Raw genomic sequence first — 27,176 nt, forward strand, 5'->3', positions numbered from 1 at the left:
TAACCACGTACGAAGCCACTCGAGCTGAGCGTAAGCACGGAGCTCTCCAGCATTTTCCCGGGAGGATAGCTTCGGAAAGGATATAACCACCAACTAACCAATACTCGCACATACACACACACACACACACACACACACACACACACACACACACACACACACACACACACACAAAGCCACAGTTGAACGGAAAGTCACATCAATGGAAAGTCAGCATTATTTCGTGTCGAGTTCTCAAAGGACGGGACACATTCTCGCTCCAAGCTGAGATCCACTTCGGGCTGGAAACGCTCGCAAAAGCTCTCACAAAACCACCCGCGTGTACGAGGGTAGGTGAGGGCACGAACTCACCAATCAGTGACGTCATTCCAGTCCCGGGCAAAGGAAACAGCCGCCGAACCACGCGATAGACGGACATCACTCAAGCTGGATACACTCGTGCAATCACACGAACGATTTGCGATGTCTGATTTGCACCGAAACGCTATTATGCTATTAGCAATTTTGCTCGGAGTGTGCTTAGAGGTTGGGAGCGAAAAGAGCACTACGGGGCAAAGGCGCACTCACATTTGACAGTTAAGCGCACGGAGCGAGTGTGATTTAAATTTAGCGCCTCAGCAACCAATGAGCTTTGAAGGCTTTTCGGTCGCGACTGTATCCTCCTCAGCAGGCTGGGCAAACGATGGGAGGAAGCGCTTAGCGAGTTTTGTGTTTTTGGCGGGCATCAGACGTCTAAATTTTTAGTGCATTTCCCAACTCGTCCAATGAATCCAATCTTTCTCTACGGTTACACGGCCACCGGCATCGGGTTGGCCGTTTCGCTGCTTTACCTCGGCCTGTACAACATCTGCCAGCAGCGCAACCTGCGCCTGGTGCTGGAGAGTGCAACCTTTCGGCAGTTCTATGAAGGGTAAGCTGCAAGCGCCGTGGGTAGTTTTTGTGTGTAACAGTTCATGAAACCTTTCTTTTTCCTTTTGTAACAGTCACCGGCTCCATGCGGCGGCACAAAAGTACTCGAACCGCCATCGCACGAAGCTGATCACTCGACGCGCGCTGCACAAAATCAATCAACTCGCCCCGCGGGTGCATCTACTCTCGGAGGGTCCACGCTGGAAGCTGATCTACACTCCCGCCGGCGAAGTGCGTGCCATTCCCCTCTGACGCCATGTGGGAGTGGTGCAGTCGGAGAAAAGCAAAACTATCTGCAACTGCATGTGTGCCAACGGGCAATAAATCATACCGCACGGGAATGATTGTCGATAAGTGTGAACGTTCTTTTTCCCCCGCATACATGCAGGGAAATGCAATGAACCGGTCGTTGAACACACACACACACACACGCGGTACGTTTTGTTTTCAGTGCGAAGGATCCCCTTGGGAGCGACCGTTGGAAAATGTTTTCCGGCAGCATGTGGTGAGTGTATCGGGGCGTATCTGGCAAACGTCATCATGTCAATCAACGGCGGTCGGTTGCGGCGAAAGCGGTCGAATGAAGTAAGTCCGGAAAAGAAATAATTTATAATGTTAATTGTTTGTTGATGTTGAACACGTTGCGATTTGAGATGGATTGATTTGGAAAAAGAGCATTTTTCTGCGTAAATATTTTAAAGCAAACGGTCCATTTAATGATCCTGGGAAAGTGACTGTTGAACATTTTCTGTTTGAAACGCATATTTCGCATATTTTTTTATCAAAATATGATGACTTATATACCAACAGAAAGAGGTTTGGATTACTGAACAAAGTTCGTTTATAGTGAAAATTAATCTTCGGCCAGGACCGATGATAATGAAGATGATTAAAAGCTATGCTTAACGTTATATTTTATCATAGAAAATTATTTTTCCCACGCTACTGCTCAACATCAAATCAAAATCCAGCAAATGCTACATAAAAAAACATTAATGAGGAAAGCTTAAGAATCGAACCCATTATCTACTTACTTACTAACTTATCTGGCGCTACAACCGCTTTGCGGTCTTCGCCTGCCTCAGGAGTATCCGAAACCGCTCACGGTCTCGCGCCTTCGACTACCAGTCCGTTATCCCGGCTTTAATGGCGGACGCCTCCACGCCATCTTGAAACCTAATTTTGGGCCTACCACGCCTCCTCTGTCTTTGTGGACGGCCTAATAAGACTTAACGGACTGGGTCGTCCGTTTCCATGCGTACAACATGGCCAGCCCACCGGAGCTGATACGTTTGCGAGCTTGATACGCTGAACGACAGTGTGGTCGACGTACAGCTCGTATAGCTCGTCATTATAACGGGACCTCCATTGTCCTTCCACACATACGGGTCCAAATATCCTTCCGAGCATCTTCCTCTCGAACGCGGCTAAGAGGGTTTCGTCAGATTTGGACAGTGTCCATGTCTCAGAGGCGTATGTGAGTACCGGTACTATATAGGTACTATTTAGTCCCAGCTTCGTCCGTCGGGACAGGTTATTTGAGGTAAAATGATTTCTCAGGCTGTAGAAAAACCGATTGGTAGCCAGCATCCTTGCGCGCAACTCAGCTTCCATGCTATTGTCGTTGCTGACCTTTGACCCAAGATAGGTGAATTGTGGGACGACTTCAAAAGTTCGTTCATCTATCTGCACGTCACACCTACGTAGATTCTGATTATTTGTTGGTAGGCCCGCTGATGTTTCCACCATCAGTTTGGTCTTTACCTCGTTTATCTGCAATCCGAGGCTCTCTGCCGCCTGCTCGATCCCTTGGTAGGCTTCTGCTACATAGGAGAGCCGCAGACCAATGATGTCTATATCATCAGCGTATGCCAGGATCTGAGTTGACATATAGAAGATGGTATAGACTACGACTCCACCCTCGAGTCACGGATGGCCCTCTCTAGCGCCAAGTTAAATGGGAGACAGGCAAGCCCCTCACCTGGCAAGTGACGTTGGTCATAGTTATTCTAACTAGCCTTATCCGTTATCCGATAACATAGCGTTATCCGCCGTGATTCCAAAAGAGCTCATAGCGTCATACAGTTTTACCCTGGCTATGGTATCATATGCGGCTTTGAAGTCAATGATGAGATGCGAACCCATCATCACAAGGAAAAATTTGTAAAAACGTAATTACATTAACTACTACGAACCCGCACAAGCTCCTACTACTACTACATCGTGGAAAATGTTGCAAATAATTGGGAAATCGAATATCCTTTCTTTTGAATTTTTATTGGTCCATATTTTGATGAGTATTTTGTGTCAATTACACAACACATTCAATCACTAAATAGACCTTAAGCCTAGTTTATAGCTCCAGTGAAATCGAACATGAAATTTGATGTTTTTTGCTATACTTTATTAAATATTCATCAGAATGTGGCTTATCGTACACCAAAAGAAAGGAAATTAAATATTTCAACTATAAATTTTATCCCCAAATAGTTGCGGAATTAAATATGATTTCTTGAGGGCTAAAGCTAAATTCTGAGGAAATTTAATTATGTCCACTTTTAAGCAAGGTCTAAGCGTCCTTTAAGGTCCAAAGCGACCATTTTTGACACGATTTGAAAAGTCATAAATGATAACACACTCATACTCACTTACCAAAACCTAACATTTGGACATACATTTGTAGCTGTTCATGTGGAAATTGCTGAACAAATGGCACATCCCGTCATAAAACATATCAATCGATCTACAAACTACAAACTGTTGCATTCAGGGGCCAATCCCCATTTCCATAAATCATGCCCAACTGGCAGTCATGGGTAGCGCCATCCAAAGGGTGTCCATTGTTTGATCGAACCGATCCTTGTCTTAATTTCCTTCTCGACCTCCGAAAGGGTCAAAACACAGCACTCACGTTACGCTCAATTGACATTGACAGTGACCGGTGCCGTATGTGTGTGTGGCTTGTTTCCGTTTACTTTGCAGCAAGATGTTACAAGTGACCCCCCTCGCACACGCACACACTGGCAAGGCCAATACACCCAGTCTCCAGTGGCGCGAAAGTTCAAGTTGAGCTCATCAACCGACCACCCGTCCGAATGGTGCAGTTGCGTTTCTGTTCTTCGCCGTGTGATCGTGATTTCTTGCACACCGACCGAGCCCACCCACCCAGCCAGCCAGCCAGGCCAGCCCGAACGCTCCACGCAAGGTGTCAACGTGGTGGACGTTTTTATTAACCACTTTCTCGCTGCGCTGTGTGCAATTTATTCGTTAATGAACATAGCCGCCAACGATCGCATTGCTTGTCGCTGTTCGATTGACAGCGGAAGGGAAGGAATGGAGTGTCTGTTGGCTGCAAGAAATAACATTTGCAAAGAGCAAAACGATCACTCGCACCCAGAGAGTGATCGAAACTGATCGAGTGCGCAAATGGTAATTTCTGCACTTCCGGAAGATGTTTGCTCTTACGCGCTACACGGCGTTAGATCGGTCTTTGTTAGTTTATTATTGTCGTCTGCGGGTAATAAAACATTCGGCGTGTGGAGTTTCTAGGGCTATTCGAGGGCAAGAGATGTGTGCTCAGTGCCGGGGAGGTTAAAAGTCGTCGTAAAGTACATTACAACGCGTGTGTGAGAAAAGTGAAATATTTGCTATTACATGTATCGTCTCTGACTCGTAGAGGTTGAAGATCAACATTAATTAAGAAGAATTAATGTTTATTTACAGTGTTTTATTTGTAAATAACATTCAACGTTCGCTCTTTTAGTGTTGAGGATTTGAGAACTGGAATTGAAAAACATCACTTTTGCTAGGGAATAATGGTTTAAAATACTGATGCTCAATAGATTGATGGTACAACTGCATCGAATTTCCATATTAATATAGCTTGAACTGTCTGGAAATCTTAATTTATTTGACCAGCCTTGACCTTTCTGCCCTAGTTATATTGTCATTGCCTTTGTTAATTGATTTGATGGTTTGCTCAAATCAAAGCAGATGTTTAAGAATGCATTTCGTAAAATGCAAAATGACAAATTTGGCAAAAAATACACGAAGACAAGATAATGTAACAACAAATAGTTGAAATGTTACATTAAAATAGGATTTCAAATGATTTTTTTACTGCACATCTCGTCTACACGTTGGTGTGGAGCACAAAATGCTCGCAACTCGAAGAAAACTAAATGATGACCTCAAATGTGGCAGTTTTGTTCATCAATCATGTCTGTACTATGAATTGTTTGACTTTGCATTAAGGTAAACATTTGGGTCAAAATAGGAAAGACAGATTATGATAATATTCTACTTCCAAAACCAAATTAATGCTCAGAAAGAAAATCTATCGAATGGCATACTAGTTTAAAGTTTAGCTTGAAAACTGGCCAAGGTACTGGTAAATGGTTGCAATGAAGTTGAGTACACCATTAATTTATTGAACAACTTTGTGTGAAAACATTTAAAAAACCGTGAAACAAAAAAAGACAAATTGAAAAATAATAGTTAATTCTTGAAAAACAATCAACACAGCATCTATTTTGCTGCATTTACTGGATTTTTTTAAGAACATGGAAGAAATTTTCCATACAAATGAAACGTTAAATTTTGATGAAGAACTAGATAACGAGGACAGTTTTTTTAAGCAGTTGTTAAAATACTTGAATAAAATAATTTTGTTTTAAAATATGCCAGTTAAAGATAAAAAACTATGATTTACTTTTTTTAGAACATATGTTTTAGTACAAACAGCTTTAAACTGAAAATGTGTATCTTTATGTTTAAGAGATATTTTTTCCATTTAGCTTCGTTCATACGACGCTTTTTGCTACAATTTGCCTTGCTTGAACTTTGATCATTTCCTTTGCGCAACGCATTCATGTTTACCAACACAAAACAAGTTCTTTTCCCAGTGCCCCCGGATTTGTTTACCTCTTCCTGTGCCATTCCAGATGCACCAGACAGACGCCAAGGTCTGGCTACCCGGCAGCAGTCAGCCCAATCATAACGCCAAGCGCCAGCCGTCTTAAACTGTAAACAAATAAATAAAACCCTACGATCAGGAGGGAGGCTTTACTGCGTGCTTTATCAACGTCTAGTACGATAAAATTAGCAACAAAAAAAAGAACATGAAAAAATGGCTACACCCAAGCCTTGCAGACAGTTCGGATTTGCGGGCTGCATAAGCGCCAGTGTCTGGCTGTCCAGCGCGCCGGTATCATACAATTCGTGTCCACCATCACTCGTTGACAAGGGGTTCGTTTCATACTTGGACGCGTCAGTCCATTCGCAACGGTCGCCCATAAAAAAGGCGAACTCTGTGCTGCTGCTACCAGTTTAATGCGATTTGTTATAAAAAGAAGAAGCACGACCAGACACAGTCGACAGGTGTGGCAGGGTGGTTGTTATGTTAACTTTTACTTGAAGGTGTGGAAATGCAACTGTGGGTGAAGCTTTTCTTTCGCCCCTTCGCAAACACTGTCAATGAACGCACACACACAGTGGACAAATGATGATGCAAACAATTCACTCCACAATGGAGGACACCAGCAGTAGCAGCAGCAGCCACAACAGCCGTCAAACAATCAGTCAGAAGGTCATCCTACAGGTAGTTCCGACAGCAAGCCACGCGCTAACACGCTAATTTTTCGGTACCTTCCCCGCTTGAGTGCGGAAAGGCTCTCCGGTCGACCCGGTCTTGCCCATCTATGGGCAAGATTGCGCACCGCAGCGTCGCGGTGGGCACGATTTGATAACACACTCCACACTCGATTTGCCAAGAACAGGTTTCTTTGCTCTTTTTTTGTTGCTGCTGCTGCTGTTTACTCTGTGCTTGCGAGTCACGGTTGCGCCCGTGCAGCATAAGAAGGTATCGTCGATCTGGTCGACGCGCAGCATAGCGTGACCGACGATCGTATCGGAAGGCGTCGAGTGCATGGTACGGGAGAAGCAAAAAAAAAAAACGAAACAAAAACTAAAAAGCAAAAAAACACACTGTCCCGCGTGTGAGTGCTTGACTCAGACTCAGGAAGTGGTTGAGCAAGGCCCAGCCTCAGTGCCTTCGCCTTGTGCGCACTGGCACCAAAAACACTCGATCGTGAGCTGAACCGAGGTCAGTTCATCCGAGTATGCAGTCAGTTCAATCGGTATCGATGACGATCGCGACGATCTTGGTGCGGCTGTTTCAGGTTCGGGCTTCGGGTGGGATTAAAACGATTCCCGGATTCTGATTCCCGCCCCGCTCAGAAACTCTCGGCTGCCCGTGTGGCTTCGCGTGCAAAGGTCAATATCCGGTGCGTTGCTGGGGTCATCAGCGGGCTTTGCCTTCCCGTCCCGGGATGGGAAATGAGTCTAAACAGAGGAGGGAAATGCCAAGGAGAAATTGAATCCATTTCTATGGGCACAGAAAGCGCACAACACGATACCATTCTAGGGTGCCCTTCCGAACGGTGCGCCAGCACTTCTAGGGCAAGTCATCGTTTATTCAAACGGTCCGGAAGAAGGGCTGAAGCCCTCGCACGGCCAGTGGGCATTAGTGTTGCTAATAGGCATTTGCAATATGAAACCCTGCGATCGTTCGCACGGAACTTTGCACATGCCCCGTTAGCTTCGCCCGGGTTATAGGGGTTGTCAGTTTGTGTGCAATAAAATCTTACAGATCGGACTGGAAAGGGCCACAGGAGACACCGCCGTTGCTAATTCCAGAATTCCCCAGTACAGAAACTGGTTAACAGTTTTGAAATACACTAATACAGTACATGAAAAACAATTTCAGATAAACGTAATAACATAAAAAAAACAAGAACTTATAAATATCTACGATATTCTAACCGAAATAGAAAGACAAAGAAGATCTTTAAGTACCAAAAAATGATAAAAATAAGACTAAATACATGATATGAAAAATCCACATCAGTAAACTGATGAGTAACCCAGTAACAATATCAAAAAGTGAAACTAAACTAAAACTAATAATAAAAACCCAAACATTCTAACTGAAATATAAGCAAGAAGAAGAAGTTTGATCGCCCACAAATTTATGACAAAAGAAAATAAGACAACCATAGTAAATCACTGATATAAACAACGAAGAGGAGTAAACATAAAAAAATAAGAAATACGAACTCATGATATAAACATTAAAAGACCAAATAAACACACAAAACAATAAACAAACAAACAAACAAGAGACGGTCCCGTGGTACAGTCGTCAACTCGAACGACTCAATAACATGCCCGTCATGGGTTCAAGCCTAGAATGAACCGTCCCCTCGTAGCAAGGATTGACTATCCGGCGTGCGTGGTAATGAATTTAGTCTCGATAGCCTGTACAGGCCGGCATGTTCGCGTAGGACGTTACGCCAAATAGAAAAAAGAAACAAACAAAACGAATCAACAACAACATAAGGCAGAATGGATAAACGCTCTGAAGATGATATCCATACATGATATCGATTGCGTTCTTCGCCTTGAATCGCTTTTGGTCAAACACTTCACAATAAGGCTGAGCGGAAGTCACTTGTACCCTAAACCGTAAACAGGAACTACGCGATACCGCGAAACCACTGAAGGATGTGAGTTGTCGTCTCTAGAGAGAGGGAGGGAGAGAACAACGCCACATACGATCAAAACGGCCTGAATAGGCAAAACGAAACGACATCACCGTTTCCAGAATATAAAAAAACCTCTCAAACACACACGCCTCTGGCAGACGCAGTTGATCTTGCTCCCAATTCCACTTCTGTTCTGTTCGCGTGTTCTCTAATTCTGCTAACCCAACCCAATACGTGATCATAGACATGATCTCGCGACCTAGAATACCGTCCGTCCGCGTGGAAGTGTGGTGCACAATGACAACAACAAAAAAACAGACCACATTAACACAAATCTAACCGTAGAGATGGTGGGATAAAGGCTGCCCCAAACCAACCGGCGGCATTGGAATGGTTGGAAAATAAGGGGCAAAAAACAAACATCCATGTTTGTAGAGCAAAGACCGCTGGTTTACGCAAATGTAGAAGGAGAGCCAAAAAAGATGCCTCGACCTGAACTCCGCATTGAGCATTGCGGCAAGGATGAGTCAAGCTTTAATTGGCGTTCGGAGTGAACGCACGAGAGAGAGAGAGAGAGAGAGAGAGAGAGAGAGAGAGAGAGAGAGAGAGAGAGAGAGAGAGCGTTAAATGCGTATACGTTGAGTTGAGGTGTTGATGTAACCTCCAGTGAGGTCCGGCTAAGGGAAGTAAGTTCAGCTTGGGGGTGTGCTACAGGGCGAATAGGTTAGCCAATTTCCGGCAAACCAGAGTCCGAAGAGGGCCTGGTCGGAAGGTAAACTCGGATATGGATTGGCGATATAGAATTGATTTTCTATTGATGAGTTTCTGGAGCAATAAAAGTCCTTCAAAACTCGCAACATACAAAGACAAAGGCCCCAGCTAAGAGGGCGACAAATAAACCGATAAGAAACAATTCCCTCCCATCAACAGCCATAAATAAATAGTTTAATTGGCTCAGATTGTTCCCAGCCGGTGGTGGTGTTTAATTGGGTAGGTCGGCGCGCTGGCTGGCGCTTTGAATTTGTTGCTGCTGTTCCCTCTCTCTCTATCTCTCCCTGTCTCTTCATAAAATGTATGCCAGTGGCTCTTCTAAATCCTCAACAACCAAACGCTTCATGGTCGCGGGAGCAGTCGCCGCTAATCCGCGAACAAACGGCAAACACTGGCTCCTTCTCTCCTTCTTTTTACTATTCTTCCACAGTGTCTTAACCATGATAAGATAAGTGGTCAACAATCTCAGATGAATAAACAGAGCGATTTCAGAGAGGGGATGGGTAGAAGCAGAAATTGGGGTAAAAAGAGAAAGATATGCAAACACAACTCCCGCAGAATAGCATCGCACGTCGGAGCGTTGCATATAAAGTTGTTGCAAAGTAAAGTTCAAACGCTGCAAAAGGTTATGTGGGAGTGGGAGGGAAGGGTGCGAGAGAGGTCCGTGCTGTGCCTGTGGACGATTCTGTCTTGCCATGCCATTCATGCCATCGCCCGCACGATCGACGTTTACGTGCGTTTTCTTCCTGCTCGGGCGATTCTTTCCCCAGAAGTTGTCCGGCACATGCACACGATCGGGTAATTCTAAACCAAAGACCTTCCCCTGCACTGCAATGTGCCGGCTGTAGGTCGCGGCACGGCGGAATACTTTGTAGACGATGTAGACTGCGGCAAAGATGCATTGCGAAGGTGGCACTTTTCGGAGGATGCTGTGCTTCGTCTCACTCGGTATGAAAATAGGACAAGATGATGCTAATAATGATCAAAGGAAAATCTTAGTAAAGGCTTATGTGTTGTTTGACATCCAAAAATAGTGCAAAATAAAGTTTTATTCAGATACAGTTGATTTAGAATCTTTTAAATTCAATAGCGATCTGCTCGAATAGAATTAAATCAAATTCTTAACATCCCAAGAGGATTCTTATTGGAGTTTGAAGAAGAATTCAATAGGAATGTTTGCAGCAAATTGCAGCACGTAGGTTGTGAAATATTTTGCCTTTGTTTCTCGAGCATCTCACCAAAACTCCCATAGTGAGGTTGCAAGGCTCCTACCCCACCATCGCCATTTCCAGAGAGCGGTCGAAAGAGAGAGAGAGAGAGAGCACGACAGAGAGCAAAAAGCACTCCAAAAGAAGAAAAACAAAACCCATCTGAGACGACGGCGTCGATCGTTCTAGCTGTGCAAGAAACGCAGGGCGCAAATCCCCAACCCCCTCGCAATCACAAAGGATTCCAGGCGTGCACGTGTGTGCGAGTGTGAGAGAGTGAAAAAGTCACCCTTAAAAGGGGGGGGGGGGGGAGATTGAAAGCCCGCGGCGTGAAAGAGACACAACCAAGCAGGAAGAATCGGGCAGCGCAAACCAACACTCTCCGATGGCAAGAACGAGCGTGCGCGCACGCGAGACGGTTTAGTCCATCCGAGAGCATTGTGCAGGCCGGTGCTGCGTGTATTGTACGGCAGTGGTTGTACACGATCAGCACAGGGCCCCCCTTCGTGCAAGCAGGAAGCGCACGATCGTCGACCGCGTGCGCGCCTTGTTCGCTCGATCGACGACCACAAACGCGAAAGAAGTGGTCGAAGAAAAGTGTTTGTTTGTTTTGTTTGTCACCCTCGGTTTGATCTCGCCGGTTAGAAGTTGCAAATTTGCATTTAATCGTTTTGGGATAGAGTGCGAGTGTTTGCGTGCTTTCGCCCATCCTCGGAAGAAAGCTGGAAAGCGCCGGTAGTGATCGTACTGTGTGTGTTCTTGGTGGATCGAATACGGTCTTTGTGTCTGTTTGCGAAACCGCGAAAGAGGCATTGAGAGGCAGCCAACAACAAAGTTCACAAGAGGTCCTATTAAGAAGAGCCTTCCCCAGAAACCGCTAACGACGCTCGGTAGGGCTCTAATTGAGTGCGAGATAATTGTGCCCTTTTATCCATTGGTCCGTTCGCTACATCTGCGTGCTGATCTCGTAATCCCCGTGCCGTGCTTACGTGTTTCTTGGAGCAGTTTGAACGACAAAGAGAGCGCGAAAAAGCGAAAGGTGTGTTGGTGTGCAGGTAGTGGGCAGCAGTAGCGCTGGTACATAATAACAGTGGACACAAACGATGGGTCGGAAATTGGCGCACCATCTGGTGCTTGTTGGCACGCTGCTACTGCTCGCTGTCGAAAGTTTCTCGCGGGCACAGGCAGCGGCCAATGATTACCCTGCCCAGCAGCACCAGCACCTGAGAAATCAGCAGCATCACCAGCACCAACATCACCACAGGCACCGAACGGCCGAGCCGAGCAGGAGTCGGAACCAGACGTCCTTAAACTACGCGCTAATAAGTGGCCCCGGGAGCGTGGGTAATGGAGGGAGCGATTATCGGCCACCGTACCAGTACCCGGGCACTACTGGACAGCAGCACTGGGGGAACCATCACGGGAACCAGCCGCAACACCATCATCGCGAGACGCCACCGCAGCATCGGCGCCATCACCGCGGTCAGGCCCATCCTGCCCATTCGCAGCCGTCATCGCCGCCGGGAGCGGCTGGCTGGCGCAGGACATCCGGGAATGGTGGTGTGCCAGCGGCACGTCCGGTCACCCGTATGCTGACGCGCAGTGGGACGGTTGGAAGTGCGCGCCACAACAACAGTACGAGGTAGGTGTTGTTGTTGGAGTGGTGGATGTACTTTGAGCATCCGAGAGCTCCGAGACAACAAGAGCTTAGGAATTCCTGGAATCATTAAAAAATTAAAATTTTAATATTTAAAAAACACTTTTTGTGCATGTTAATCGTATGAAACGCCTTTTTACATCAGATTATAGATCTTATAGGTATTGATTTAAACATCCATTTCGAGGACCTGTTTTGAAAATCTGGCTAAATAATGACTTTGAACTGCTCAAGAATGTCCAGCGTAGATATGAGCTTAAGACTTTCTGAGATATGTTGAAATTCGGAATATTTATTTCGATCAATTACGTACTGTGCAGTTTTAAATGATTTAAGACCTTCTTAGAACAGTTTAGAGGTCTTTTAGATGTGATCAAAATGACAATCTTGAAGATCTGTTTTAGACAATTTGACAGGTTAATGGTTTTGAATTGCTCACGAATAAGAGATAAGAGTCTAGAACTTCTTGAAATTAATTGAAAACTACTATTGCATATGTAGGACCATTTACTTATTGTGCGATATAACGCTTATGACCTTGTTAGACCGTATTAGGGGTCTTATGGATCTGATCTAAACATCAACATTGATGATATGTTTTAGTCCATTTGACTTATTAATGGGGTTAGAATTCTCCAATATAGATAAGATCTTAGAGCTTGCTGTAATTGATCAAAACATGCGATTTGAATATTTTATTTCAATTACTTTAAGACCCGATATTTAAATATTAACTTTGAAGATCGCGTTACATAGTTTAATTGTTTTGGACTGCTTGAGAATGTCAAGTATAGATTAGAGTCTAGAACATGGTGGAGTTCGATGAAAACTGCTATTTAAATCTTTTTTATCAGTTACTTAAAAGGAATTATTCTTCGAAAAGTTCGTTTTAGTACAGAGTGACACTATCAAGCCATCAAACTGGCACAAATGTATGCTTCATGGCTGCTACATGCCATTCAATTTACAACAAGTAAACAGTCACAACAAATTGCTTCCTTCCGGTTGGCTGTAAATCGCGTGATGGGATCCTTCCAGTACCGAACCTGTCTACCTACGCCTATTCAACTCTTGAGCCTCACACCGCCAGAACCCGTCAGACAGTCTGACATGATCGTTTACCGTCTGTGTCGTATTAATTTTACTTATTCCCCCGTACACGTCAAGGATAAAGGCACTGCCTTCAAACTGACTCAAAACGTTGGAATATAGCAGGGTCTATAAGGAGGCGACAGCTTTGCTGCCCACGACCTCCACAGCAGGATGAGCACGCAAGTCGGAGAAGATTAATGCAGCCCGCGGTGACTGGTTGGCTGGAGCAAACGGCTTCAGCCTTACCACGCTGCTGGTGGGTCTGCGTTTTCTGTCTTTTCCTCTCATTATTATTGTCTTGCTTGCCTGCTGCATAAGCGCCAAACCTCTTTGGGCGCTGGAATGCAATCCTTCTGCACCGATCGTTACGGATGGATGCAAAAATAAAACCATCGCGGTATGATTCTGAAAAACACAACAGCGATGATAGCGTGAAGAAGATGCGTGAGGTGAAGATTTAGTGTCGGATTGGGGTGGGCTGTTTTTGCTGTATCTTCAGATTTATAATTAAAACCACAACCAACATCGCCGCACAGCACTCATCTGATTTGTTTCGGTTTGAGCAACCATTGGAGGGTAAAGGATGCTTAAAACCCGAAAACAGTCAACTCCAACAAAACAATGATCGTTCTGTTTGGCACAACCTTTCCTCAGCTGCTCGCTCGGCTGCTTTATTTATTTTACAATCCGATAGAGATCTAAATTGCCTTGTTTCCTGTACCACAGTCTGTGAGAAATGCATTCATCGTCCGACATGAAATTGGCAAATGTTTTTTTTTTTGTTACTGGATTTTCCTTGCCGGCACACCCATTCATGTGGTATTGGGTCGGCGGCTCCGTTATGCGTGCCCCATTTGTATGCAAATGCATTTTTGGGAGCCGTTTTCTGCGTGCGAATTGTTACGAGCCGTGAGCCGCAATCTGATCGATGGTCGCTTTGACACCTTGTTTCGCGTCGGGAGTAAATCTCTCAATACGAGATCGTTTATTTTGATGTTGATGGGGCAACAAAAAAAAAAAAAAAAACAAATGCCAGCGGGCAAATAAAGATGCAATGGCTGTGAGTGTTGTCAAAGTGTGACACTTTTGTGTTTACGGGGCCATGGTTTTTTATGTGATCTTGTTACAGGACACTCTGTCAATCGTCAGCGTGCACGTGGAGTGCTCAGCAGGTGCTGACTTTGGCGTTGGAGATGTTTGTGTCAGGCATTTTGTTAGCAATTTATGTTTAAACATATGGGATTGATCTCCACATTTTTAGTACATTTTAGTACAGCTTTTTGGAATGTAAGAGATTGTCCCTTTTGGGGATTTTAGGTAATAAATCTCGTGCTAAATTAAAAATGAACAGTAGTTTGAATGATAAATCCTTGTAAAAATGAAATATTCAACACATTTTATACAGTTTAACAGTTAAATATGCTGAATAGTATTTGGTAAGCGACAATGTTCCAACTAATTTCCCTGTCCTTTCCGGTATCAAACACATCCAACGGATGGAAAACCCACATGAGGCCAGCGCATTAAGAAATAAATCTCGAAATCACTCCCATGTTATCTTACGCAGGGAATTCCTACACCCTCACAAGCGATAAAACCGTTCTACCAGCGCCCATCAATCAAACCCTCCAAGCAAACCATTCCCATCGTTGCAATGCCGCCCGAGCCCATTAAAGACCGATCTAATGACAATTGCTGTGCCGGATTAATGAATAATGGAAGGTAATAAGTCATAGCGGAGCGGAAAACCAGTGCGTAGAACCAGTGATCGTGACTTCGCGCCATGGCTTCTGTGAAAACTTTCCTACCGATGCCGTTGCACATGAGTCAATAAGTCATTGCTGTACCCGTCATCGGGGACAATGGCGATTTGGGTGGATGAGCGTGTAATATGACTTCTCCATATGGATGGATCAGCACGTTCCTCCATGGAGGGTTTTTTTTTCGCTTCCCTCTCGAGTATGCTGCTCGTTATGATCACACCAAGCTGCAATGTGTTAATGCAATGCGTGTTTGTGCAAAGTGTTGTGCAGCGTTAATGGTAGTAATTCATCGGACAAGGTTTAGAGTGTTTATGACGCGATGTGTGTGTTTCGAGCGTTCTCAGTTCTATTCTAGTAAATTTTAATACCAAAAAAAGAAAACAACAGATTTATGTTTTTATCCTCATTTCGTGTTGCTGCTTTTTACGCTTACCCTCGTTTGCCCTTTTTAACCGCTCGCGCTTTGCTCGCGTAATCGTCTAACGAACCGTGTAATATTATAATGGCACAATCCAACCCCTTTATCCCACCCTCGATCCTTCTCTCTCTCTTACTCTGCCATCAGCCTGGTTCGGATTGCATTCGAACATAATTCACATCCTGGCCCAACCCCCTTGCGGCACACATCGTTGCTTGCTTGCCATCGTCATACCCTCCGGCAATGACTCATAATCTCAGCACTCAAACCCCAGACGCAACTTCCGCGCGAAGCACGAAAGAAGAACTAGAAGAAAACACAGCCCAATCGCACAAATACGATCGCACCGATCACCGTCACCTTAGAATGCGGGGTGGGGGAGATGGGTTTGCTTTCTTTTGGCCACCTTTGCTTGCACTTTTTGCATGGCCTTTTAGCTGCGAAGTCGACCATTGAAGGGGGGAGAACGGGAAAGAGGAAAAATAAAACTTGCGGCCGACACTTTCGCACGCGTCCGGCTATTAATAACTTTGTGGAGGGGGGGACCAACACCACAGCGCACCCCGCAGACCCCGAGTGGCTAGTCTAGGCAGACGGGTGACGATAGGAGACCGAAGGGCACTATACGCCTGTGAACATGTGTTTCGTATGTTCTTACAAAAAGCGAGCAACGAACGTGCATGGCCCTTGGAGTGCAGCGGAAAGGAGGGCGTGTTGTGTAGTAGGAAATGTGAAAACGCTTGTAGAGAGTAAAGATATTGTAGACGCAATTGTGAGCTGAGATTTGGGGCAGTAATATTACAATTTTAGATTATTACAATATTAAGGTTATTACAATACCATTAGAAAAGTTAAAGGTTGTTGGCATCATCCCTTTTATTGGAACCTACGGCACTTTTAAACCAAATGGAGAAATTCGTAAAAAAAACACCAGCTTTAAACATAAGTATGAAAGTTCTTCTCAAATTTCGATTATTTTATAAGTTCTTGTAAATAACTTTTTTTTTCTTCATATAGTTTTTGATACTTTAAGTTGCTTGTGATAACTATTGCTTTTTTTTACAAAATTTTGGTTGTTACACGATGTAGTGATTAAATAGCTATCTGAAGTCAGCGCTATAACATCGATTTCATTTCATGTATTAATTTCTTATTATCATTTTATCTTAAATATTGTATAACAAATTAAAAAATACGACCAAAGCCGTAATAACGTTGAATTCTATAAATCTTAATGCAAAACAAAACTGAGAATTTGATGATGCATGGGCATGCCTATCAGTTTTATCCATACTATTTCAAAGGAATCACTAAACACAGAATTACTGTTACATTTTTCTAGGTTTATGCTGTTGATCTATTAATTACTTGTTGCGTTTTTGCACTGCTCTATATATCCTCCAACAATATCATTTACACGTTACAATAGATATAATCTGATGCTTTCGAGCTGTGCCATTTTGCCACGGTCGAAACATTTGTATATGTTTTGTTGGATTATTAAGAAAATGCATCAATTTAACGACATCATTAAGATTAATCGTTTAAAAATACCACATCTTTAAAAATGTAACCCATTGAAGCTTCTACAATTTCTCGCAATATACAAAAAAGATTATTTTCGAACTGGTAGGAACCACATTTTTACGGCAAAATTTGAAAATCGTATTTATTCTAATTATATTTTCATGACGAATTATAAAGTTATGCAATTATACAATAAAACAGAAAGATTGTCCAGTTTCCCCTGCAGGTTATCTACTACCCTTAGTTGCACTGGATCCGGTTCGAAGGGCCAAAAGTCGACCTGAGCCTAAGCATGAGGCGAAAACATTGAAATATCTTTGGGATGAATTTATTGCCCATAAATTTTAAGCAAGAAACATAAATCAATGCCTTGCTCGTCCTTGGAAGATTGACTCAATCGGGCCAAACAATTAGTCATGGACTTGCAATGTATTTGATGTCCAAAACAGGTTGGTCTGGCAGGCAATCTTTGTGCAGTTGTCGTGTGAATCGAAGAAGGAAAACCATTTGAATAACAATGTAACTCTATATTGGTGTGAAAAACATGATTTTTGTACAAGAGCTTCAAATTCTTCCTGCACAGTTGCTCATTGATGGGGTGTAAAACGGGCTATTAATCACGCGTCTCAGAAAAAGCGCCCAATTCACACCTGGGAGAGCTATGTAGTAGCATCAAGCTCCACAAATGTATCTCTTCCGACAGCTAGATGAATAATTTCTATACGCTAACTTCCTGATTCCTGATCGTCCAAAGGTGTGGAATGGGTTAAAATGTATGAAAAATCGCTACAAACAGACATCGATCTGCCCGAAAGAAACCGAACGGATAAATCACCACTTTATCGCACTGTGATGCTGCCCCACTGGGAGGTGAAGAACACGGGAGGTGCTCGACGTTATGAGGTGCAATAACTTTGCACCCATTTATGGACATACCACTTCATCATATTTATGCGACAGTAAACCGAGAAATGAGACGAAACGACTCATCCGGAGTGTGTTAAGATGGAAGAGATGACGCAAAGTGTGTTTGGTTTATAGCTGTATCTATCCACAACCGGCTACCGCCGTAAAGTAAGGGTATACCTACCCCAACCCCCATTTGCATACATTTCGTGTGTGTGTGTGTGTGTTGTGTTATCATCACACCGATTCGCTCATCATGTGTGCATATTTGCGACGTCTTACGATGGCCTGGATGTGTTTGTGGCATTTTTTGTTTGCTGTTACCGTTTATTAGCCCCGGGACCAGCTCCATCGTAGCTCCAGTTCCCCATGCAAAACCTTCTGAGTCTTATTAATAGAGTCAACAGCTTAATGCTCCTGCTCACGGTAGAAAGTGGCGGTCGAGCTTCTTAAAATAATCGCCCAGTTTCTTCCAGCCAAAACCAACTGCAACGCCAAGCGTGAGGGCAGTTGCCGTGTGAGTCGGGTGTCGCTTCCCGCTCCCACTAATCGACACCAATGATGGCCTTGATTGATCGTTTGCAGTTGCGAATCATCAACGCGTATGCCGTCCACACTGAAAGCATAGGCAGCAGGTACCAGCAGCAGTCAAGGGAATGATTTATTGGCGCGCTTCGATGCAACAAGGACGCATCGCCAGTGATTCGGAGCCGCAGCGGTAACTAATGCCCGATGCAATTTTTATGCACTTCGTGCCGTGTCGAAGGGCAATGTAGAGGGAAGAATTTGAATGCACGGCATGCAGCCGCTCGGCTTCGGTGGTAACGGCTTAATTAAGTTTTCTATGCCCCCCACATGTGACCACGATGTGTTTATGGAAAGTAAGGTGATTCGTCCCGCACGGCTGTTTGGCATGCGAAAAATTGGACGAGGGTTCGTATTAACGGGTTGATTGCTTCCATAGAATGCACTTAAGATTGTAAATTGACGTTATTAAAATGGGTTTATTGGTGGAACCGTTGTTTGTTTTGGACGTGATCGAAGGATTGAAGGTCGATAAAGAAGATCGTGCTTGTTAAAAAACGTCTAAAATACGTTCAAGGCATAAGAGGCGAGGTGGACAGAGATGGGAATTAAAGTCTGAACTGGCAAAAGAACATCAGTGGTAATAAATGAAGATCTTCCTGGGAAAGATGGTCCATGGAATTACTTCAGACGTTATGAAGCTGTCAGTTCGGAGCACTGATAGCACAGCACATGATGGGCGAAGATGGTTTAATGAGTTTTATATATTTTTTTTCAATAATGCGAGGTCTTGTTAAGCATTAGCACCCAGACAACATTATTGATAGAGAAAGGCACTCTTAGTCACCCTGGAATACATTAGGCTGAATACTTTGGTACGTTAAGAATAGAGAGGAGATAAATATTGCCGGAGTGGAATCGTTCCGGTTTCGGTGCTAGTTGGAGTCGGAATGTATCTGGCTTTAGCTAGCTGGACGACATCGAACGACTCCAAAGGACTCTGGACGACTTTGGATGATTTCCGACGATTCCGAAGGATTCCGGAGCATTTCAAATAACTCCTGATGACTCCAGCTGACTCCAGATAAATCTGGATGCAAGCAGGAGTCGGATAGACTCTGATTTTACTAACAGAAGTGACCAAACAATGTCAGATCCAAAATTCGAATGAAACCAGACGACTTCGATACAGTCCGGAAGGGTCTAAATGACTCCAGATGACTCTGTATAGTAATCGTAGCGCTATTTGAAATGCAGGCGAATCTACCCAAAATCGTTATAGTGGCTTATTACGCCTTAACATAACTTCAATCAAGCCGTTTGGATCCAAAATCAAACAGACTAGATCAGATTTATTCGTTATGATTCTTCTGGAGTCATCTGGAAGTGTCCGGAGTTATCCGAAGTCATCCAGAGTCCTCTGGTAAATCCATATTCAAGCCGTAGTCGTTTGTAGTCGTCCAGATTCATCCGGAGCTCTTCGAATTATTCTTCAATCCTGTTGAGTCGTCCTGAGTCCTCTGGAGTCGTCTGAAGTACTCCGAAGTTTTCTGAAATCCTCTAGGGTTGTCGGAAGTCCTCCAGAGTCGTTCAGAATCGGTAACAGTTTTCGAAATTCTTCTGCACACAATTACTAGACCCAATTAAAGCGATGAAATTAGTTTTGAATTTGAGTCAATTTTAGTTTTTTTTAGGTTGGTTTTGGAGTGGATTACTCATCACTACAACTGGAACGAGATCTTTAGTGTTTGGAGTGGAATGTCAACTTGATCTAACTCGATATATTTGTTCTATGAGTGATAGAAAAAGGCGTCTAATTCTAATTCCGTGCCCTTTGTCGATTATTTTTATCCAAACAGAACAAAACCACTAATCCAACGCGAAAGGTCTCCACACATCATCTACCTTCTTCAATTGCACCATTAAACTTTAGACAAAACCCTATCTTTACTCACCGTAAACTCTATCCCACCGTAAGCAGTCCACCAATAGGGCAGCCTGCTTCTTTATCCGTTGCTTCTTTTTTTCTCGTGTTCGTTCTTCCCTGGCCCGATGCACGATGCCAATTGTCACGCAACTCACATTTGCGGCAAGCTGAACTTCAAACGCTGCACCGGGGAGGCACAATTCCGTCGTCGGCGAATGGCTGTCGCAGGCAAAACCGATGCATATTTATTGTCTGTCATTCGGGGACACCGGCAAACCGATGATCGGCAGACAGATGCATCAACAAAAATCAAGGCGGAAAAACCCCCTTTTCAAACACTCCTAGCCAATCTGGCAAATATCAGTTGTGCGGGACGGCCCACACCGATGATCGTATTGCAATCGTATTTATTAATAAACACGCGCAACAGAACATACCGATCGGCTTCGGGGAAGGGTAGCTGGGAAAGAGATTGGGGCACAGTGCACAGGAAAACTTCTGTTCTTGCTTTTAAATCAAACGATTTTCTCTCCTGTTTTATGTGCGTTTTTGCATACAATATGTACAGATCATCGGAACTAGAAATAATTTAAACAGTGACACAAACATTAAAACATACACCGCGCTTACATGCGCTGAATCGATGTATAGAAACAAACGAAAGAAAGAAAAAAAACACACACACACACTGATCAAACACTGCAAAACAATTTGCCGCACACACTTTACACGCAGAATTTTCCCACGCCGACACACACTTTGGCAGCGTGTGGCGCTTCGCCGACACTTTCTCGATTATGATCACGATCAGCGCGTATATTTGCATAAAAATAAACACCAACATTTCGCCACGCAAACGCGCGTCACACACCGCCACTCTTCACAACTTGACTGAATTTAATTACGGAAGCAGGCGGGCGGAAAATTGGGCCGCAATCGCAGCGGCAAAACACGCACCAACGCGTGGCGGATACGCTTTTCGGCACTTGGAATATTATTCGCATCAGCTCGTTTCCATTGGCACTAGCTGGAGCCAATGGCAGGTTTCGACAAAGCCAGCCTAACAACGAATCACTTACAGAATCACACGCACACCCGCCCGGTTTAATTGGCAATTTTGGTAAAACTAACACGGTAGCACACACGATCGCCCGCTTCCTTGCTGCTGGCAGCTAGAGCCGTCTCATCCTTGGGAAGTTTGTGAGATCACTGTCCTCGCGAACGGTACCGCGAGAGAAAGAGTGTCACTACGCGCCCCCCCCCCGTGTGCGCTCGTGGGACGATCATTGATGCCGACAGGGGGCGGTGGCGGTGAGGCGCTGTTAATTTTGCGGAAAAGTGTCTTAATCGTGTATGAGATGAGCAGAGAAACTGTCACACTCGCGGAAGGAAAGGGCCGCGAACACCTCTCCCGTTTGGGTGAAATGAGCTGTGTAGAGTTGGTTCTCACTCCCCGGGAGTGCTCTGTCTCTCTGCGCGTCACAGGTGGTGGTATAGATCGGGCTTCGGGGCCACTTTATCAGATGATTGGTAGATTAGAATCTCACTCGGGCTCGAGTCGAGATTTGAGAAGCAAAGAGCAGAGAGCAAACGATTTTCCTCGCTAGCGAGATTTGTACTATCGATGGGAAGCGTCGGAAAACGAGAGAAGCGTGATCACCGTCTCATCCCCCACGATCTTGCGGCTGAGGGTTGTCACCCGAGTTGCGGGGGAAGGAAAAGACCGTGTGTGATCGCCGGTAAATGTGTATTGACACATCTTATAGACGATCCGCAGGAAGTAACCGTTTAATCGTGCGATCCGCTCGGGCGAAGAGGCCGCACAGAATAGGGAGAAGCACCAGGAGGGAACACGAAGCCGAAGTGGGAATTATTTATTTCCTAAAATTAGCAAACCAATTTTAGCACCGTACCACCGGATCACGTTCGAAATACTGCATGAGGAGGGAGCAGAGAGGGTAGGAGGTTGAGGGATTCGAGGGTAATGATCGGTTGATCGTGGTCAATCAGTGGCCTAGAGGTGTTCGATATAGGGAGGAACAAATACGTTAACATCTTTCTGGCATATATAAAGGTAGTAATTTGATCGTTTGTGTTTGTATCGTGTTCATCTACTCTTTTGCCGTCAGGTATGCGATAACCAATGTGCAGAAATCTTTACAGTTTTTACTGGAGAAGTTTCTTATTTGGACAGATCCTTATTGGAAAATATAGCTTAAAGCAAAGCTCAATAACATACACATCTCATGGACCTTGTCTACTTCATATTAGCAACCTAAATTAGAACCTAGCTCATTTGAGTCTATGGGAGGCCTGTATCAATTTTCTGCTCATCTGCTGTATCAAAATCCATGCTTGGATATGGCTCAATCTCAAAAAAGCCTATATGTGGGATGGTATTTTCTGGACGAGATGACTATGGACTAGTTAAATTCTGGCACTGTAAATTCTGTTGCCGTTTCTGGGAGTGAAATTTGCCATTCTCGACGATTAATTTCCCTAATTGATACTAAAGTCTCCAACGCATTATGCAGCAATTGGTTGGAGATACTGTATCCATATCCTTTCTGGGCAATTCACCAATTTGTGATATTCTAAAAGTGTTCAAACGATTCGATACTCAAGAATGTACCTTAAAAACAAAGGACAAAACACTAAAATTCATTTCCATGTTTCGAACATACAAAGTTCAAACTGTCCCACACACTCACAAGAGCGACTCTCCTCCGGCACTGCAACAGACTGCGTGTCTTAATTGCGTCCAGCGTGTTTGCAAGATTGCAAAATGCCACGCATATGACATGGCAGCTCTCAATTAGAGTCGAAACAAAACGCAAAAGCGTCGTTCCCATGCGAATGCATTCACATAACGACACACAGCCCCTCCCGCCGACCGCTTAATGGTGGGGCGCGCGAGAAAACCATTAGAAAACCACACCATTGCGTCTGACACACCAGCCGATTCGATGGCCTTGAAGAGTGATTAACCGTAAACCGGGAAGTGCAGTTTTACTCCAACCGCGCCACAAACACACACGGACCGTACCCCGTTGTTCCATTCACTTACACCGTCGTTCAGCGACGCACTTTTTCCCACCCAATCTTTCTTTCTGTCGGTGTAGTGTTTGTTTTGCCCGAGAACCCCTTTTGCCACCGTTCATCCAAGTAATACGTGCCGTTTGGCGTGGCCGTCCGCTTAGCGCCAAGGATCGTTCGCTTTTGCTCATCCCCGTGCTCATGGTTTTGTTTATCCCTCCTTTTTTTCCTTTGCAGTGGCAAAAACGTGTGCACCGTGCATGTGTATCGCAAGTCGGTGATAAAGACGTACCAGGGAGCGCCCTGCCGGGATCCGGCCAACTGTTATGGACTTCGGTGAGTAAAGAAGGGGGGGGAAGGGAATGGGGACAGTCTAACGAACCCGCGCGTGGATGTGATAACTGTGCTGCCCTTTTTTCCCCCATTCCCATTAGAACGTACTCGGCGCCAGTGGCTACGCGGGAGGTATGCTGCCGGGGCTGGGAAACAACCACCACCGTTGCCGATGGATGTTTTAAGCGTAAGTGTGATGAGACTTCCTTCACAATCGAGTCTGGTTCTCAACTGATGCTACCATTACAGCCATTTGTCAAACGCCGTGCCGGAATGGTGGCCGCTGTACCGCACCGGATCGGTGCACCTGTCCGGCCGGCTTCACCGGCAAGTACTGCGAGCTGGACGTGAACGAGTGCAAGGAGCACAAACCGTGCGACCAGACCTGCTACAACACGGAAGGCTCGTACTACTGCACGTGCCGGGACGGCTTCATGCTGCAGAGCGATCGTCAGACGTGCAAAAAGATCGGTAAGCTCACGGCAGGGTACACCGGGAGCGATGGAAGATAAGAACGGTACACTGAGTCACCGGTTTTCCCTTTTTTTTGTTTCAGATGAAACGAACGACCTTGCCACGGAGGCGCGTGACATGGAAAACGATCTCGACGTCGATTACGACAGTCTTGACATACGGTTAAGGAAGCTGGAGCAGGTAATTGTCGGTTGCCGGGTGAAATTCGCAGACTCTTACGACTCGGGGTTCTTTTTGGTTTCCTCTTACAGCTAATGGCTTCCCGCGACGACCGCCAGGAGCTGACCAAAAAGGTCCAGTACACGATGGATGCAGTTTCGGTGCTAAAATCACAGGTCGCACGATTGGTAAGTGATTTTGTGGTTACAATTTTAACTTCTACAATACCGCATTAACGCGTTTTTGTGGGTCTTGCTTTTACCTTCCAGAACCAACGACTATTTCCACCGGTGGACTATGGAAATCGGGTTCACTAGGCAAACCGGAGCAAATGGAGCGAACCTGTTTCTAAGTTAACCCGTACCCCCGTACAGCCGTGCTATGTTCAATAGAATTGAAAGTCTTACATTTATTGTCCTTAAAATGCTATTGCCTGTGTGTGTATGTATGTGTGTGTTTGGGTGTAATTCATGTACGTGTGTGTGTGTCTGCGAGCTGTGTGTCTTCTATTCGTGTGTATGTGTCTGTGTGTGTGTTTGTACGTGTTGTCAAAAATAAGGAAGATTAAAAAATAGACTATTTACTAAATACCGCGTGTTGGGTTGTCTTCTTCTTCTGTTTGCCTGTTTGTTTGTTTTTTTGCTGAATTCTCTCTGGGCCGATTTTTTATTCCTGCTGTCTGTCTCGAGGCATCTAGTTCCTGTCCGAAAAGAGTTTTGGGACTGTGCCACTCACACCCCATCCACACGCACACTTACTCCGACCAGTTCGCCATCAGCTCCGGATAGACGTTGTTCTCCCAGTACTCGAGCGCCTTCTGCAGCTTCTTCATCACGAACGGTTTGTTCAGGTTGAACGAGTGCATGAACAGCTCGTTGTTCGTCTCGAAGTTCGGATCGGCCACGCACACCACCCCGGACGTCGCGCCATACATCAGCATATGCACCTGCATCTCCAGATAGTACTTCTCCTGCAGGCTCCCGTCCGCCGTGACGTACTTCTTCATTGTTTCGTGCGACCGGGGGCACTTGATTTCCACCACGTGCTGGGGGCAGATCCCGTCCGGCACGTTGAAGATGATCGGGAACGACGCGTTCATCGTGATGCGCGGGCTCTCGTACGTGCGCTTGGTGTACTTTTCCAGCCGCTGGCGGATGGCCAACTTTTTGCGCTGCAGCTGCGTATCGATCTCCTTGTTGCAGCCCAGTATCTTCTCGTGCAGCAGCGTCGGGGACGCGTTCGGCTGCGTACACTCGAACACCTTCGCGCCGGTAATGCGCCCGTACCGGAGCTCCTGGAACCAGGGGTTCGAGCGGGGCTGAAACTTGATCTTGTCCGCCAGCACGCCGGACGCGGACGCGACGACGGCCTGCGCGTGCTCGAAAAACTGCGCCACCGAGTAGCGGTTCTTCACCGCGCAGATGATCAGCTCGTGAATCGACAGGTTGGAGAACTTTTTGTTCGCCGACGAGAAGTTCCACCGCAGCGGACAGTCGATGTCTTCCGTCTGCAGGCCGTGCACGATCTCGCGGATGAAGTTTTTTGTTTTGGTTTTGTTGACCGGCGGCTTCGCCGGGATCTGCTCCAGCTCGGTGGCGAGCGGCGTGCGGAAGAAGCACTCCACGTCCTGGTGCGTGCCGGGCTGGTCCTGCGTGTGCAGCCACAGCAGCAAGCTGACCGTGTGCTGGCAAAACCCGAGCTCGGCACAGTCGCTGCACGCGACCGACTCCACCTTGTGGTTCTCCTCGTCGATCGTGACCGTCAGCTGGTAGATTTTGATTTCCATATTTTCCCCATCGTCGCACGGGCCGATCGTGTGGATCTGGCCCTTCACCGTGCAGTAGGTGTCTTCGCGCCGCAGCTGCACACAGCCGACGGAGTCGTCCCCGAACTCGGGATTGTTTTCCGCGCACGATTGTCTGGAAAGGGGAATCGATTTGGGTTAGAAGTGATTTTTTGTAGGAAAATAAAAACGGATGACATTTTTTTTTTGCTTTGCTTTGCTGTCACTGCATCAATCGGAATGTTTTGAGTGTGAAATAAAATGTTTGACGAGATAGCCAACCAGCCAGGCGAACGAACGACGTTAACATTTGACGGTCACACAAATGACAACCCCGCCGGTATATCTGCCACATTCAGATTGACGTTCCGCGAACGACACTAGGATCCGTTGACCGCGCCAAGCAGCGAGCAGCGACCGCAACACCGCGGGCAGACCCTACTTGCCCGACACCGTCGGAAACGCGTGTGAAACCGATCGCCCCAAACGCGCTAACCGTGTCCCCTCCCCATTCCCGACTACTTACAGTGCCTTCAGGAGACTATCGTTGCCGGACACGGCCTTCATCAGGCGGAGCATGTAGTCCCACAGCATCGGTCGCGTTACCGTCGGCAGGTTGAAGGTAAAAGCCTTCTGGTAGCCGGGCGCTAGCTGCTCCTCGAGATCGTTCGGCCGATCCATCACAAAACGCGCCTCTCCTTCCATGGTTTGTCGTTTCTTTCCGCTTTACCTGCGCTGTCAATGGGTTCGGGGGGAGTTTTGGACCACTTCGCGCCTCGTTGCGTGGTGATGATGTGAAGAGAAGGAGGTGATTTTTCACTGTTTCGGAGTGAAATTGTGTTTCCGCGATTGTTTACCTATCACCCACCAATACTGAATGACGCGATGGACACACACGCACACAGGCACGCAACCACACGAAAGCGGTACGCAGAGCGGTGCGGGAGAAGTGAACCCGGGGCGGTTGTAAACGGAGCCGGTTCGTTCGAAAATGAAACGCAATTTGAAATCGCGATTTGCAAAGTGACGGTTGCATGTTCGAAAAAGGGTAATTTATTTTATTTTCATGTCTTATTTAGGTGAAGAAAAAGGCAAATTTTAATATTGAGGCAGGGTTTATTAAATTAAAATTGGTATGCAATTT

The 27,176-nt window shown here is 45.6% G+C and overlaps 3 protein-coding genes across 4 annotated transcripts in view; 1 reads left to right on the top strand and 2 right to left on the bottom strand.

Annotated features, from left to right (window-relative positions):
* LOC120947420 (G-protein coupled receptor 52) overlaps positions 1 to 21,408 on the bottom strand; it is a 47,548-nt gene extending 26,140 nt beyond the window's left edge. The window contains exon 1 of the mRNA XM_049607238.1: positions 21,327 to 21,408. The gene's annotated coding sequence lies outside the window, so the exon portion shown is untranslated. The remainder of the gene's footprint in view (positions 1 to 21,326) is intronic.
* LOC120947419 (epidermal growth factor-like protein 7) lies at positions 558 to 24,837 on the top strand. 2 transcript variants are annotated; one of them, XM_040362740.2, is made up of 8 exons: positions 558 to 910; positions 984 to 1,494; positions 23,521 to 23,619; positions 23,718 to 23,803; positions 23,866 to 24,087; positions 24,173 to 24,270; positions 24,342 to 24,437; positions 24,519 to 24,837. In XM_040362740.2, the coding sequence occupies exons 2-8, from the start codon at positions 1,166 to 1,168 to the stop codon at positions 24,564 to 24,566; spliced, it is 978 nt and encodes a 325-aa protein (XP_040218674.2). In that variant the 5' UTR covers positions 558 to 910; positions 984 to 1,165; the 3' UTR covers positions 24,567 to 24,837. The 2 variants fall into 2 exon arrangements, with proteins under 2 accessions (XP_040218674.2, XP_040218673.2); XM_040362739.2 differs by lacking the exons at positions 558 to 910; positions 984 to 1,494 and adding an exon at positions 10,800 to 12,074.
* Positions 24,634 to 26,941, bottom strand: LOC120947418 (uncharacterized). The gene is made up of 2 exons (XM_040362738.2): positions 26,559 to 26,941; positions 24,634 to 26,168 (listed from the first exon to the last, which is right to left on the bottom strand). The coding sequence occupies exons 1-2, from the start codon at positions 26,735 to 26,737 to the stop codon at positions 25,004 to 25,006; spliced, it is 1,344 nt and encodes a 447-aa protein (XP_040218672.2). The 5' UTR covers positions 26,738 to 26,941; the 3' UTR covers positions 24,634 to 25,003.
* Between the last annotated feature and the right edge of the window lie 235 nt (positions 26,942 to 27,176).

This window comes from Anopheles coluzzii, chromosome 2 (assembly GCF_943734685.1).
Source record: "Anopheles coluzzii chromosome 2, AcolN3, whole genome shotgun sequence".
Classification (NCBI taxonomy): Eukaryota; Metazoa; Arthropoda; class Insecta; order Diptera; family Culicidae; genus Anopheles; species Anopheles coluzzii.